General features: G+C 45.8%; 1 protein-coding gene across 2 annotated transcripts in view; it reads right to left on the reverse strand.

The window, feature by feature from the left end:
• BLTP3B (bridge-like lipid transfer protein family member 3B) overlaps nt 1–15970 on the reverse strand; it is a 167510-nt gene that overhangs the window by 39406 nt on the left and 112134 nt on the right. For both annotated transcript variants that reach the window (XM_082253146.1, XM_082253147.1), the window contains exon 14: nt 11808–13186. In XM_082253146.1, coding sequence (XP_082109272.1) covers nt 11808–13186 — 1379 coding nt within the window. The remainder of the gene's footprint in view (nt 1–11807; nt 13187–15970) is intronic.

Consider the following 15970-nt stretch of genomic DNA (forward strand, 5'->3'; position numbering starts at 1 on the left):
GGGACTGTGACATTGCGGCAGACAGATCGGACCCTTAACTGATATTTTTTACACTTTTGGGGGGGAACAGTGACATTACTACAGTAATCAGTCCTAAAAATATGCACTGGTATTGTAATAATGACACTGACAGGGAAGGGGTTAACCCAGGGGTGATAAAAATGGTCCTAGGGGAGTGTTTTCTAACTGTATGGGGGAGGTATTTCTGGAATCAACACAGAGACCTGTGATCCTATATAGGAGGATCACAGGCTCTGTGTGTTCATTCCAGAGCTCTCGCTCAGCGGGGAGCGATCACAGGTGCCCAGTGGCAATCGCTGCTGCCGGTCCCATGGATCGGCTTCCCTGCTTCCTGATGGGAGCCAGCCTGCCACAGTATATCTGCAGCGGGCGGTCAGCAAGCAGTTAATGCAGGGAATGCATTAAAGTAGAAGTTTAGCCAAAAACGAAAAAACAAAATATTTGCGGCCACATTTTAACCACTTGCCGACTGCCTAACGCCGATCTACGTCGGCAGTCAGCCCCTCACAGGCAAAGTGACGTAGGGCTACGTCACTAGCTTGTGAGGGTCTAGGGAGCGAGCGCGCGCCCCCGGAGGCGCGCTCCCGCGTGGTCACGGACCCCCCCCCGCGCGTGTGACCGGCGGACCCGATGTCCGCCGGTCACTCTGCGATCGGCGGGGGAGAGGGAGAAAGTCAGGCGGCTTGTGTAAACAAGCTGCCTGTCATTCTCCCCTGTGTATGAAGGATGATCATTCGGTTCTACTATGTAGAACCGTTGATCACTCTTCATACATCTGAAGCCACAGCCAATCACAGTAGAAAGCATGCCCCTAGGGACACACATAGCCCCTCCCTTTCAAATAAAGTTAACCCCTTCACTAACTGTGTATTTTTACAGTAACAGTGCATATGTATAGCACTGATTACTGTAGAAATGTCACTGGTAACCCCAAAAGTGTCAAAAATGTCAGTCAAGGGTCCGATCTGTCCGCCGCAATGTCGCAGTACCGCAAAAAAAAAAAAATCGCAGATCGCCGCCATTACGTGTTAAAAAAAAAAACAACAAAAATGACAAAAATCTTTCGCTTTGTTAGTAAACGCGATAACTTTTGCGCAAACCAATCAAAATACGCTTTTTGCGATTTTTTTTACCAAACATAGGTAGCATAAAACAAATTGGCCGAAAATGTTAAAAAATGTTGATTTTTACATTTTTTTGGGGGGGAATTTCATATAAAAAAAATGTAAAAAATATTGTTATTTTTGCAAAATTGACGCTATTTTTTTGTTTATAGCGCATGATCAAAAAAAAAAATCGCACAGGTGATCAAATACCACCAAAAGAAAGCTCTGTTTGTGGGAAAAAAAGGACGCCAAATTCGTTTAGATACAGCGTCGCACGACCGCGCAATTGTCTGTTAAAGTCACGCAGTGCCGAATCGCAAAATACCCCCTGGTCGTTTAGCAGCCAAATCCTCCGGGGCTTAAGTGGTTAAAAATGGATTTTTGTAAAATCTTACCGTAAAATCCTTTTCTCTTAGCTCATTGACAGACGTAGTCCTCGGTGATACACCACCTTCGGGTTATGTTGCCTCCACAGGAGCAGGACTAGACAGGAAATTAAAAAGCTCTGGCCACACCCTAGGGGCAGTCCCAGAGGGTATATCCTCTCTCTCTCTGCCTCAGAAAATCAGTTATGTGAAAAGCAGTCTTTAGAGATTTTAACCCAACCCAACTCAAAAACAGAGGGGCGGGGACTACATCTGTCAATGAGCTAAGAGAAAAGGATTTTACGGTAAGATTTTACAAAAATCCATTTTTCTCTAGCGCTCATTGACAGACGTAGTCCTCGGTGATACACCACCTTCGGGACGTCCCAGAGCAGTATCACAAATGAGGGGTGGGAAAATGGAAATCAAATCCCAATCTAGAAGGCCCAACCGGTGCCAACTAGAAGTTTACAATGCTCATCCTTAATGATGAGACTCAACAAAAAAAGAGAAAATTTTTTATTTATTTTTTTTTTTTTTCAAACAGAAAAAAACCCTCGAGGTAGACCACCGGTCTCCTCAAATTGCGGCCTGCAAAACCTTGCGGCCAAATGAGGCATCCGCCGATGCCGTCACATCAATTTTATAGAATTTTGTAAAGGTATGTACCGACGACCAGGTGGCCGCCTTACATACCTGGACCACTGACGCCTGATGGCGAAAGGCCCAGGAAGTACTGAGCGCTCGAGTGGAGTGCGCCCTAACAGGGAACGGAGGACTCTGACCCTTAATAGAATAAGCCTGTACCACCGTTTGTCTAATCCATTTGGCAATGGTCGCGGCAGATGCAGGCAAACCCTTTCTGGGGCCATCCGTGATCACAAAAAGTGAATCCGTCTTACGGAATGATTCCGTAGCTTTCAGGTATACCCTGATTGCCCGAACCACATCTAAGGAATGCAACGCATGTTCCCGATGATGCTTGGGCTGAGGACACAAGGAAGGTAGTACAATATCTTCATTCAGATGAAAATCTGAAACCACCTTAGGAAGAAAAGATGGCTTAGGATGAAGTACTACCTTATCCCTATAAATCACTAGGTATGGGGACTGGCAAGATAATGCAGCCAGTTCTGACACCCTGCGAGCAGAAGTAATAGCCACCAAGAAGGCCACCTTCTGGGATAAAGTAAGCAAGGGAATCTCCCTGATGTTTTCAAAGGGAGGTTTCTGTAGAACCGACAAAACCAAATTAAGATCCCAGGGCGGTAAGGGCGCGCGGACTGGAGGAGCCAGGTGCCGCACCCCCTGGATGAAATTCCGCACCAAGGACTTGGTAGCTAAAGGTTTCTGAAAGAAGATTGCTAATGCTGAAACTTGACCCTTGATGGTGCTCAAGGCTAGCTTCTGCTCAACCCCTTGTTGCAAAAAGGCCAATATTCGAGTCACCGAATAGGTACGTGGAGGAAATCCTAAAGATTCGCACCACGCAATATAAGTCTTCCATGTGTGATAATAGACCTTGCTGGAAGTCGCTTTCCTTGCTTTAATAAGGGTAGGAATGACTGAAGTAGACAAACCTCTGTCCTTCAGTACTTGGGTCTCAATGGCCAGGCCATTAAACCCAGCGACTGTAAAGCATGATGGTAAATTGGTCCTTGAGACCACAGACACTCCCTGAGACGAAGTTCCCACGGAACGTCTGCGACTAGCATGTCCAAGTCGGCCAGGCCGGCTTGAGGAGGCCAGCCTAGAATTTCTAGGACCACTGGCGCTGATAGAATCTGAACCAGGCGTCCCTAGAGGTATCTGGCCCCGACCATCCGAGAAAGTCTGGTCGTTTTCTGTTCCCACACATTTATCAGATACCTGATTGTTATCAGGAAGGGTGATCTTTTCTGGTTGAACCTCAGGGACCGAAGTCACCCGACTAGAGGCTACTTGGCCTATCTGGTCAACCAGATCCGATTCCTGTGAGGTATAGGGACTAATCTTAGGAAAAGGTAAAGGAAAAGATCTATTCAGGGAACGGTAACTACCGCTTCCTGTAGTACTTAAATGTTGGAAGGGAAGAATCGCACCGGTAGTAGTGGTTGAAGCTCGATCTAATGTCCTGAATACCGGTGAAAACGTCCCCCCACCCTGAAACCGGGTGGGGGCGCACCTTCAGGCTGTGTACTCCTTTGCTTCGGGTTTGGCTGGGTTGGTCCTCTGCTTGTCTGACCAGCCCTTCTTGAACCCTCCTGGAGGAGTCTTGCCTTTCCCGCTAGTACCAGCCGGGCGCCCTTTATGGGCGGTAAAGAAAGGTCCTCGCTTGTTGCGAGGTCCCTTAGCTTTAGCAGCCTGTGGCAAAAAAGTGCTCTTGCCCCCAGTGGCATCCTTGATGATTTCATCTAGGTTGGCCCCAAATAGACGATTCCCCTGAAAAGGGAGATTTGTCAAGGTCTTTTTGGAACCTAGGTCAGCTGACCAGCATTTTAACCACAGCACACGTCTGAGGATCACCGCTGACATAGATGCATGCCCTAATAAGGGAGTAGTGTCCAAGGCTGCGTCACAGATAAACTGTAGCCCTTGTATAATCTGTTCCATCAAATCAGATGTCTCCTGGGGAATATCTTTTCCCCTAAGGTCTTGACGTACCATTTTCGCCCATTCCGTAAGTGTCTGGGAAACTAGACCAATAACAATTACTGGTCTAAATGCTGACCCTATCAGAGAGAAGATGGTGCGGGACTCTGCTTCCAACTTTCGATCCACCGGATCCTTAAAGGACGAAGTGTCCTCCACTGGGATAACCGTGGCTTTATTCAGCCTGGAAATAGGTGGATCCACCACTGGTGGTACCGTCCATTTCTTAATGATGGATTCCTCAAACGGATAGCGTCTAGCAATACGCTTGGAAATAGTAAAGGTACGTTTAGAATGCTCCCATTCTCCTTTTAATCTGATTACCGAAACATTTGGGTACAGGAAAAACCTTCACCGTTTTGATGGGCTTATTAGTACCAAAAGGAATGTCTGTTTCAGTTGCCTCTGCCGGTAAAGCCTCAAGTTTTAAGGTTTCCTGCACTGCCACAACTAGTGCGTCAACCAATGCTTCTTCCTGAATTATAGCAGGAGAAGAAGCGTCCTCCTCACTGTCTGAGGGGGCTTTACCTGGGATAACAGCCTTTGCAGAGGAACCTGCAACTGCAGTGACCATCTCTGAATCAGAGTCAGAGGTGTCAGATAGTATAAGGGTAGGCGGGGGTCGCTTCCTTGACCCCCGTCCCTGACAGGCCGCCTCCACCCAAGCCACCATAGACTCCAAAATTGCTGTAAATGACTCTACACTCTGTGCACCGGCGGGTCCCGTGGCCCCCTCGAGGGAAACAGGTGGGGGAATCTGTGTGGCAGGGTCCATGATAATTCCAGTCACTTCCTGGATAATATAATTCAAAAATAAAAAACTTTTTTTTTTTTTTTTTTCAGACCCCCAGCGCCACAAAAAGCCCCTTAGTGTTACCTGCTAGGGATCCCTATCGATCGAGAGAGAGAGAGAGATAGACCCCCAGGCTCACCACTTGATGCTCAGAGTTTAACTGCAACAGGTTACAGCGCTGTCTTGACAAACAGGAAGTCTTTTGGCTGGCTGCCCAGGAAGAAAGGAGGCGGCTCCGCCCCTCTGCACGCCTTCCGGCGCCTCCCCTAGCTCCACGAGGTGTTTGGATCACCTCAAACATGGCCGCCCCCATGCTGGAGACACGAGGCTACGCCAAAATGGCGGCTCGTGCGATCCAGCAAAAAAAATGGCGGCGGCCTGTACTGAATAGCGGTGTGCTGCAGGGCACACAACACTCTCTCTGCATGGGGATTTGGCGTGGTTGGCGGTACCGGCCCTGGCGGACCGCATGGCCATTCGGGAGGCCTGCTAATAGCTGGAGATCTGATTAGGAAGGCAGTCTACATATCCGTGGCTTCTGACTGGTAGGTAGCTTATTCTTATCACCGTAAGATTCCCAGAATGCCACAGATTATAATCTTTTTACATGTATACAATTAGATTGTTAGCTCCCAAACCAAGCCTCCTGGCTTTTTGCACATAAAATCACACTCAAAGTAGGAGGATCTGTGTCATTTATAGGATAGAGAGGGACTCTATCTTACCATACAGAGAGGGGCCCGCGTTCACCACAAGACCCGTCAGGGGAAAAGGGGGAACATACTACTCACCATACCGGAACCAGGCGGGCACCAACTCCTGACAGTACCCCTCTCCACCGGGGCGGGAGGGCTGTCGACCGATATGGACGCTGTGACTCATGGTCTTTGGCGTTTCAGCGAGACGTTTAACTCGCGGGGTCAGTCCTTTAAAGGGACTTTGTCGCGGCCGACCCAGCGCGGAGCTATGGCCTGCACGCGCTCGTAGGCTGAACTGGGGTGACCACCGGATCTCAACATCCAGCCCGTCGCCCAGTTCAGCTTTCTTGCTTGAAGATCTCACAGGAACACTGGAGAAAAAAAGCTGTCTAAAAAATCCTTTAAGAAAAAAATCTTGCCAGGACCTAAGATCCCAGCAAGGTATCTAGGTCCTTACTCCTAACTAGACAGAAAATAACTGATTTGCTGAGGCAGAGAGAGAGAGGATATACCCTCTGGGACTGCCCCTAGGGTGTGGCCAGAGCTTTTTAATTTCCTGTCTAGTCCTGCTCCTGTGGAGGCAACATAACCCGAAGGTGGTGTATCACCGAGGACTACGTCTGTCAATGAGCGCTAGAGAAAACTAATCTATCTAACCCTGTAAAGCAAAAATCCCTATACATACCTTTTCTGCAGCCAACCGGTCCGGTCCCACGCTGAGCTGTCAGCGGTGGCTTCACTGTGGAGGTGGGTGCAGAAGAGGCAGCCGACAACGAAAGCACCACAGTAAGTCTATGGGTGACGTCACTTCCCAGGCATTTCACAGCCATTGTCGGCTGTCTCTTCTACACAGCATCTGCTGCTGGAGACCAGAGCAGCTTCAGAAAAGGTATGTATAGGGATTTCTTCTTTACAGGGTTAGATACATTCGTTTTAGAATGTGTCTGCAAGTGATTTAGAGTTAGTTAGTTTTTGGTTTACCTTTGACTTTGAAGTTAAGTTCTGCCCCCCCTCCAAAAATTAAAAGTCAGTAGCTACTTCGGGATCACTTTGTGGCGGCCAAATCAGGCAGAAATGTGAGAAAATACCTTTTAAAACCAGGTACCCACTCCCCCCCCTCCCCCTAAAAGGTTCCAAATGTGGAAGCTGAGTGGGGGGGGGGGGGGCAGACAAGAGGAGCTTCCCCCCTTTTGTGTGGAGCTACACTTTAAGGTAAAAAGGTTTTTAGTTTTAGTATCAGTATATGTCCCATATAAATTTGTATTTGCATCTAAAGCTGGTCCTAGATCGATAGGAATGCACTTGGTTCAGCAGAATTGTGATCAACGTGCGCTCATCCCTACTGACCCAATGAGGTCAGTGTCTGATCAGTTTCTGTCGAAGGAACATACTGGAAAACCCTTGTAAATCAGCAGCTGAGGAGTATCACTGTCATAATACAGCATGGCAGCCAGGAGGGAGGGGGGGGTCAGGGCCATCTTACCGAATGGGCCCGCTGGGCAGTTGCCCGGGGGCCCCACTTGCCCAGCGACACAGCCAAGCATTAGTCCCTATTCCCGTGTGCATCCCACCGCCGAACTTAGCAGGTGGCAAGCACCTGTCGGCCCTGCACTGCTGTCAGGCCACTTGGGCCATGGAGGGGGACTCCACAACTGCAGGAATGCCTGTCCGCCTCCACGGGAACAGGCACACACAGGACAATCGAGTCTGACTCCCGTTTGTGTGTGTGTTCACCGGACCCAGCCGCCGAACTTGGAAGCTATCATTAGCCTGGCACTGCTGTACCAATAAATATCGCCTTATCAATAATTTGCATTTTTATTCTCGCGGGTGATTGTGTAGGCAGGTCCCCAGTGCACTGCATTGCCTGGGGCCCTTTCATGCTCTTAAGATGGCACTGGGGGGGGGGGGTCCCTCTATCCAATTCATGTGTGTAGATCAGTGGGCTCCAAACTGCGGCCCTTTGCTTGCCACTCTTTTTCCCACTGTTGCAAGATACTATTTCTCCCACTGACACCAACAATGCCGCACAATTCCTGCTACTGACAACAACAGAGCACTATTTCTCCCACTGACACCAATGATGGGGCACTATTTTTTCCCACTGATACCAATGATGGGGAACTGTTCCTCCCACTGACACCAATGATGGGGCACTATTCCTCCCACTGATACCAACAATGAGGCTCTATTCCTCCCACTGACACCAATGGTGAGGCACTATTCCTCCCACTGACACCAATAATGGGACACTATTCATCCCACTGACACCAACAATGAGGCTCTATTCCTCCCACTGACACCAATGATGGGGCACTGTTCCTCCCACTGACACCAATGATGGGGCACTATTCCTCCCACTGATACCAACAATGAGGCTCTATTCCTCCCACTGACACCAATGGTGAGGCACTATTCCTCCCACTGACACCAATAATGGGACACTATTCATCCCACTGACACCAACAATGAGGCTCTATTCCTCCCACTGATACCAATGATGGGGAACTGTTCCTCCCACTGACACCAATGATGGGGCACTATTCCTCCCACTGAAACCAACAATGAGGCTCTATTCCTCCCACTGACACCAATGGTGAGGCACTATTCCTCCCACTGACACCAATAATGGGACACTATTCATCCCACTGACACCAACAATGAGGCTCTATTTCTCCCACTGACACCAATGATGGGGCACTGTTCCTCCCACTGACACCAATGATGGGACACTATTCATCCCACTGACACCAACAATGAGGCTCTATTCCTCCCACTGACACCAATGGTGAGGCACTATTCCTCCCACTGACACCAATAATGGGACACTATTCCTTCTTTTAATGCCAAAGATGCGTTTTTTACTCCTACTGACACCAGGACAATTTCAACTCTCACTGGCCATAGTCCAGCCCCCCTAAAGTCTGAAGGACAGTAAAATGGCCCTTTGTTCAGAAAGTTTGGAGACCCCTGATGTAGATGGAGTTTTTTTTTTTTTTTCATTCAGCCCACTGGCCAGCTTAAAACTACCCTCTCCTCATATTGACAACTGCCGTTAGAAAGGGGTCTCTTTGCTCCTCCAGTGGGGTGCTGTCTGAGACAGGAAGTAGGTTACTGACTAGATCACAAGGTGGGAAAAAAAAAAAAAAAAACAACTAAAACTGAATGGTGCTGTGATATACAATCATTTATGGAAATGAAAAACAATGCAAGTAAGGATTTAAAATCTTAGAATTTTTTCTGTGCCTTTACCAGTAATTTTTTTTACGTTGGTGACAAGTTCTCTTTAATGTCTACAGTATAAAGCAACAGGCTCACTTTAAGGCCCCTTTCACATGATCGGATGTCCATTTTTCAGGCGGACCTGATTGGGCCACCCATTCTCCTCTATGGAGAGGCAGATGTCAGCAGAATGTGTCCGATGACACCCATCTGGCATCCAATCCGACAAGATACGGTGAAAACAGATGGATGGCGTTACATTCCATTTTCATCTGATCTCGCCATAGAGAAGAGCAGAACTCTGATAGGTCTGTCTCTGCCCATTGAGCAGAGACAGACCGAAAGGGGCCTTAAGGGTGTGTCTTGACAAAATAAAATCAAATATATTCAATAAATCTCCAACCAGTGTTACCTCCTTCCCAATACTTCCTATGAGCTACAGAACAGCCCCCCCCCTTGTGATTTTAGGATGAGGAAAAGGGGATGTTCTGTAGTCAGTCAGGACCTGGATCACCTGATGGTGGCATAGTTCTGGTGCCACCAATGGGTATCTCCCAGCAGCCAACAAATCCCAGTAATAGTCTCTACCTGATGCTGGCTGCTGGGAAGGCATATAACCCCTCCTCTAGCTTCCTTTTGTGAATCACTGTTTCACCTGTTATCCATATACCTGGTTGTTGATTATTCCTGATCCCTGCCATGATCCCGTGCCTGCCAAGTAACTGCATCCTACCTTGCTACCTCATATCTGCTCCCTGTGTTCCTGATCCCTGACTGTTCCTTGCATCTCCAGTCTTAACCTGTTTATCTGTGCTTCTCCTCTGTTTGTATCCTGTATAGTGTATTATAGTCAGTTTGCTAGTTTGGTTTTCTGTCACGTGGTTCACTATTCAAATATATTTTTAAGTTTGCCTTGTATACTGTTTGCTGTTGTTGGATGGTGTTTTGTTTCACTATTATTACATGTGATTGAACCATACTTGGTCTGATTCCTGCTTCACAGAGTGTAGCACACCGATCTGGTCATCCTTGTTGCTGGATACCTGCACTCAATTTCCTCATGGGCCTCATCAGCATATAAATTTATCCAGGGCTTTTTTTTCTCAGAGGATAGGGTTAGGAACGCAACCATGCCCCAGCCGAACCACATATTGTAGAACAGTGGGTGTCGCTAGATTACAGTGGGAAGATCGTAAAGGGGTAATAAACACTAGAATGTAAGAGTGCAGGCTTCAGGGGTGCGCTGTGCACAGAGTGCAGGCTTCAGGGGTGCTCTGTGCACAGAGTGCAGGCTTCAGAGGTGCGCTGTGCACAGAGTGCAGACTTCAGAGGTGCGCTGTGCACAGAGTGCAGACTTCAGAGGTGCGCTGTGCACAGAGTGCAGACTTCAGAGGTGCGCTGTGCACAGAGTGCAGACTTCAGAGGTTATTACACGTGTTTTCTAGGAGAAAAGTTCCTGTGTAATAATCAGTAAAATACTTGCGTATACATGAGTTTAAACGCATAAAGATGCGTATGTGTACATAATAATTAGCTTTTTCTCCTTTGTTTAGACTTATTTCCGTGCTTACAGAGATGTATACATGCATTTATACCCCAAGTTCGTAAAGCGCTTGCTCTTCGAGACAGACAAATCTGAATGCAGTGTATATTTATGTTCCATGTGTGAATAGCTCCATTGAAAACAATGCAGTTGTGTTTAGATTCGTAGTTAAAAAACACTTGCATGCCTTTTTTTTTTTTTTTTTTTTTACAGCCGTGTGAATAAAGCCTTAAATATTAAAATTGTTTAATTTATTAGAAGACTGCCTCTACATTCGGTACATGCATATTCGCCAGCACACCCTGGATCTTGCAAAAGCAGTCCAAAAGCTTTATTGCAAAAAAAAAAAATCACATAAAAAAAAATAGTGCAACATTTCGGAGCCACGCAGGAATCCTTCTCTAGGCATGTGATACAGTGCAAATAGTGAACAGAGATTTTATGTGAACATACCACCAATCAAAATCAATGCAAATTTGTGACACCTCCCTCTTGTGACATAATTTTACCGCCTGTTTTTGACTTAAGTACTCACATTACACAGAATACATGCCAATAATGTCAAATGTAAAGCCTTTATGAAACTGGGAAAACCCCAGTAAGTATAAGGATGTATTCAGTCCATGACGATCGGGTACATCAATAAGATGCACCCCAATGTCCTCTGATGAAAAGCAGAGCAGAGCGTCCCTGCTGCCAGGCAGCGCAACAAGGAGCCAATAACGGCATGCCACGTCGGCCGCTCATGTGAGGTCCGTAACGCCTCTCAGTGCTTGGCATCTTATTTTTATTTTTTCCACTTATTTTTATTTTATTTTATTTATTTTTTCATTTATTTTCCATGCATCTCATCTATTTCCTTTCCTCCTTGTACTTTTACACTTCCCTTCCCTGTTCCTTCTTATTCTCTCCATCACATAGATACCCCCTGATACTAACCTTCAATGAGCTGCCAAGTTCCACCACTGACTGTGACCTGACTGTGACCTGCGCTGCCTTCGGGGGCTCGGGGGGCAGTGGTGTATTGCGCATAAATAGTACTTTCTCCATAGGACCTAATGTAGATGCAGTAAAGTTCATATTCCCATTGCACTGCTCCTAAGTTGTCTAATCAGCAGGCTGAGGGGGAGGGCCTGGGACCAAGCTGTAATGCCTAACTGCAGTATGGGTCTGGTCCTAGTCTAGGCTTTTTTACATAGCTGCCTCAATGAGAAGATTAACGAAACAGAATTCCAAATCGTGTGTCAAGCAAGACAAGTCACATATAAGCATTTTGACTGTGTATTTTCCTGCTTGACTGGAACTACGCTTTTTTGAATATTATTAGGAACATAGTGAAAGTAGTTTGCATTTTGAGTTTACTGGACTTTTAATATAATTTTCTTTTGTTTGTTAAAAGTACATTGAACGAGTAAATCAAATTATTACCTTGTGTCAGTTTGTTTCTTCTGAGCCTCAGGGAACTGTATGCTGAGAAGTGGATCTAAAACAGGCTCTGCATCGGAGGCTTGAAGGTTAATAAGATTTTCTTCAAAATGGCTGACTGAACCGGACATGCTATCATCGCTATTGTGGGCGTCATCTAAATGGGCATCCTCTTTAACACCATTTACATTAACCAGCTGTCCCAAGACTCCATCATCTACCTTCAAAGAGGACCCTTCAACAGATCCTTCCAAACTTTCCATCCTTGGCTCAGTGTTATTAGGTAACTTTGATAGGCCAACATCCGGCAAGTCAATCCTTTTAGGTTCTAGAATTGCCCCAGAGTCACCACTGGCAGAATCAATGATTAAGTCAAGGGTTGAGTTACATATGCTATCTTCTTGTGTGCTCTCTGCTGGGGAAGCCCGTTTGTTTTCAGCAAGAGGACTTCCTTGTTGGGAAATGGGGCAGTTGGATGTATTTTCCTCTGGTAAAGGGTGCAATAATAAAGAAACCTCAGCACTTTTTAGCAGCAGACCAATGGACAGTTTGGTATCCTTAGCCGGTTTTCCAGTCACGCCCTCTACATCCTTCCGCAGATTGTCCATGACCTGCTTTAGTGATTCCTGCAGCAGCAATAAGAAAATATACTGGTAGTGATTCATTTGAGCACTCACATGTTTTTGAATATAAGCGAGGACCTGGATGTCTGCTTGGGGTGGTTCTTCAGGGGGTGGGACTGAAAAGCTACTGTCTAAGGACTGGGACTTCTGCAGTGGCAGACTCCGGCCATCCACATCTGTGCTATAGTATTGTTTTAAAAGTTTTTTTCGCTGCAGACGACCAGCAAAGTCTGTTGATTCGCTTTTGGAAAGGTTTACTAAAGTATCACCGTTGGAAACTATCTGTTTCTGAGACTGAGCGAAACGCGCAGGCTGGCAAACCCAGATGGAGAAGGGGAAGGAGTCAACAAAATTTACAGGTCGGCCTTTTCCGCTTTTAATCCCTTCATAGTCAACCCAAAACTGTGTGAAATGTATGGCCCAGATGTCCTTACCAGAGGATGTTTTCAACGCATTGGTGTCCAGCTTTGGTGCAACAAAACCTTTGTAGACATCATGCATTTTAGTGTCCTGCTCAAATGCATGTCTCTGAAATATGGGGTGCAGGAGGTCATTGCTGTCCTCTGAGCGAGGAAAGGAGGTGAATGCTTTGGAGAAGAAAGGGTAGTTTTTAAAGTCTTGGAATATGGCTTCAAGGTCTGAACGTCGACAGTTAGGGGACTGCCTTGTGTTGCTGGCGATCATTTCAGAAGTCTGGATGCTGATAGCAGTTGGCTGGTCATGGTGACAGTCCACCTTCTTTTGTGATGGTAAGATAACCTGTGTAAAAAAAAAAAGAAGAAGAAGAAAAGTCATTATAGAACTATATATTTCTATACAATCACCTATGTTTTTGCTCCTGTTTGAAAGAATAGTATCTAATCCTATGCTGCTTCTCCCTCTCCTATTTTGTTGTACAGGAACTGCAAGAGGCTAAATTCAAGCGAAATCAAGATATCCCCACTCCTTGCATTTAAATACATACATTAAAGTAGAATTTCAGGATAAACCCAACTAGCCTTGAAAATGCTCCCTCCCCTCTCCTACCATGCTGACACCTGTGTAAAAATATATACTGTACAGGTAGGTGCATCTCATAAAATTAGAATATCATCAAAAAAGTTTATTTCAGTAATTTACTTAAATAGTGAAATTCATATATATATATATATATATATATATATATATATATATATATATATATATCGATTCATTACACACAGAGTGATATATTTCAAGCATTTTTTTCTTTTAATTTTGAGGAATATGGCTTACAGCTAGTGAAAAACTGAATTTTTGTAAGAACTTACCATAAAATCCTTTTCTCTGAAGTTCGACAGACGCAGCTCTGCTTAATCATAGGCTACAGGGTTATACTTCTTCCATTAGGGATAGGCACAAGGCGTAAAAAAAGCTTGTGCATGCCTATAGGGGCTGTGACAGCAAGCATAACCCCTCAGGCTCTGCTATACTCAGAAAAAAGACCCCATAACTCAAAAGTAGAGGGGTGGGGGCTATGTCTGTCGAACTTCAGAGAAAAAGATTTTATGGTAAGTTCTTAAAAAGATCCAGCTTTCTCTATCGTTCATCGACAGATGCAGCTCTGCTTAATCATAGACTATAGGGATGTTCCAAAGCAGTACAAAACATGAGGGGTGGGAACAAGACCGGAATGAAAAACCTGAATGCCCCAATTGCCAAAACTTAGCCAACCAGGTAAAACAGAGCTCAACCAGAAACAACAGGAGCTCCCCTGAAACAACAAACTCTCAAAGAGAAACAAAAAAAGGGGGTTCTCTCTTAAACCGCAGCCTGCACAAAATTGCAGCCGAAAAAAGCATCCACTGATGCCATCACATCTACCTTGCAGAATTTTATAAAGGTATGCACAGACGACCAAGTTGCGGCCTTGCAAACTTGTAGCACCGACGCCTGATGGTGAAAATGGTGAAAAGCCCAGGAGGCAGTCAGGGCTCTAGTAGAATGTGCCTTCACTGGAAAAGGAGGGATCTGACCCTTCAGTGAATAGGCCTGTACCACTGTCTGTCTGATCCATCTGGAAATGGTTGCAGCAGATGCAGCTAGTCCTTTACGGGGTAAGTAAAAAAAGAGCGTCCAGTTTTCTGAGGACGCAGTGGTCTGTAAGTAAACCCTGATACCCCAGACCACATCCAAAGAATGTAAAACATACTCCTTAGGATGCTGAGGTTTAGGGCAAAGGGAAGGCAGTACAATGTCTTCATTATAATGAAAATCAGAAACCACCTTAGGAAGAAACGACTGATTAGGTCAAAGAACCACCTTATCTCTGTGAACCACCAGATAAGGTGAGCAGCAAGACAACGCCGCCAATTCAGATACTCTGCAGGCAGAAGTGATTGCTGCCAAGAAGGCAACCTTCTGAGATAAAGCAAGCAGCGAAATCTCCCGAATTTTCTCAAAAGGAGGCTTTTGAAGAACAAACCACACCAAATTGAGATCCCATGGGGGTAACGAGGATCGCCGCAGAGGCACAAAATGGTGCACACCTTGAATAAACATCCGGATAAGGGTATGCATGGCTAATGGGCGTTGATAATAGATAGCCAAAGCCGAAACTTGGCCTTTGATAGTACCCAAGGCCAACCGCTGTTCAACCCCTTTCTGTAGAAAAGCCAAAACCCTGGAGATAGAAAACATGCGAGGGTGCACTTTCCCTGTCACTAAGCAGAACAAACTGAGTATAGCAGAGCCTGAGAGGTTATGCTTGCTGGGACAGCCCCTATAGGTGTGGACAAGCTTTTTTTTCCTCCTAGTGCCTATCCCTAATGGGAGGAGAATAACCCTGTAGTCTAAAATTAAGCAGAGCTGCGTCTGTAGATGAACAATAGAGAAACCCAAAATTCAGTATTTTAGACAATTTGAATATTACATAAGACTAATAAAAAAAAAAAAAAGAATGTTTAATACAGAAATGGTGGCTTACTAAAAAGTATGTCCATATAAGGTATACAGTAGTATGCACTCAATACTTGGTAGGGTCTCCTTTTGCATAAATTACGGCATCAATGTGGCATGGTATGGAGACGAGCCAAGTCCTACTGGAAAATGAAATCAGCATCTCCATAATGCTGGTTAGCAGAGGGAAGCATGAAGTGCTCTAGAATTTCCTAGTAGAGGGCTGCGCTGACTTTGGACTTGATAAAACACTGTGGACCAACACCAGCAGATCTTCACACTGGACCTCATGCAACTTGGTTTCTGTGCTTCTTCACTCTTCCCCCAGACTCTGGGACCTTGATTTCAAAATGAAACACAACATTTTCTACAGTCCGTGATGACTGAGCAAACTTGCCTGACCTAAGCCCCATAGAGAATCTTCGGGGTATTGTCGAGAGAAAAAAATAGACACCAAACCCAACAATGCAGATCAAAGAAACTTGGGCTTCCATAACACCACAGCAGGGCCATACCGGCTGATCGCTCCATGCCACACCGCATTGATGAGTGCATACTGTTCTGTACATGGGTACACTTTTCAGTAAGCCAACATTTCCTAATAAAAACCCTTTTTTTTTTATTGGT

Source organism: Pelophylax lessonae, assembly GCF_965119305.1.
Source record: "Pelophylax lessonae genome assembly, chromosome: 4".
In the NCBI taxonomy this organism is placed as follows: domain Eukaryota; kingdom Metazoa; phylum Chordata; class Amphibia; order Anura; family Ranidae; genus Pelophylax; species Pelophylax lessonae.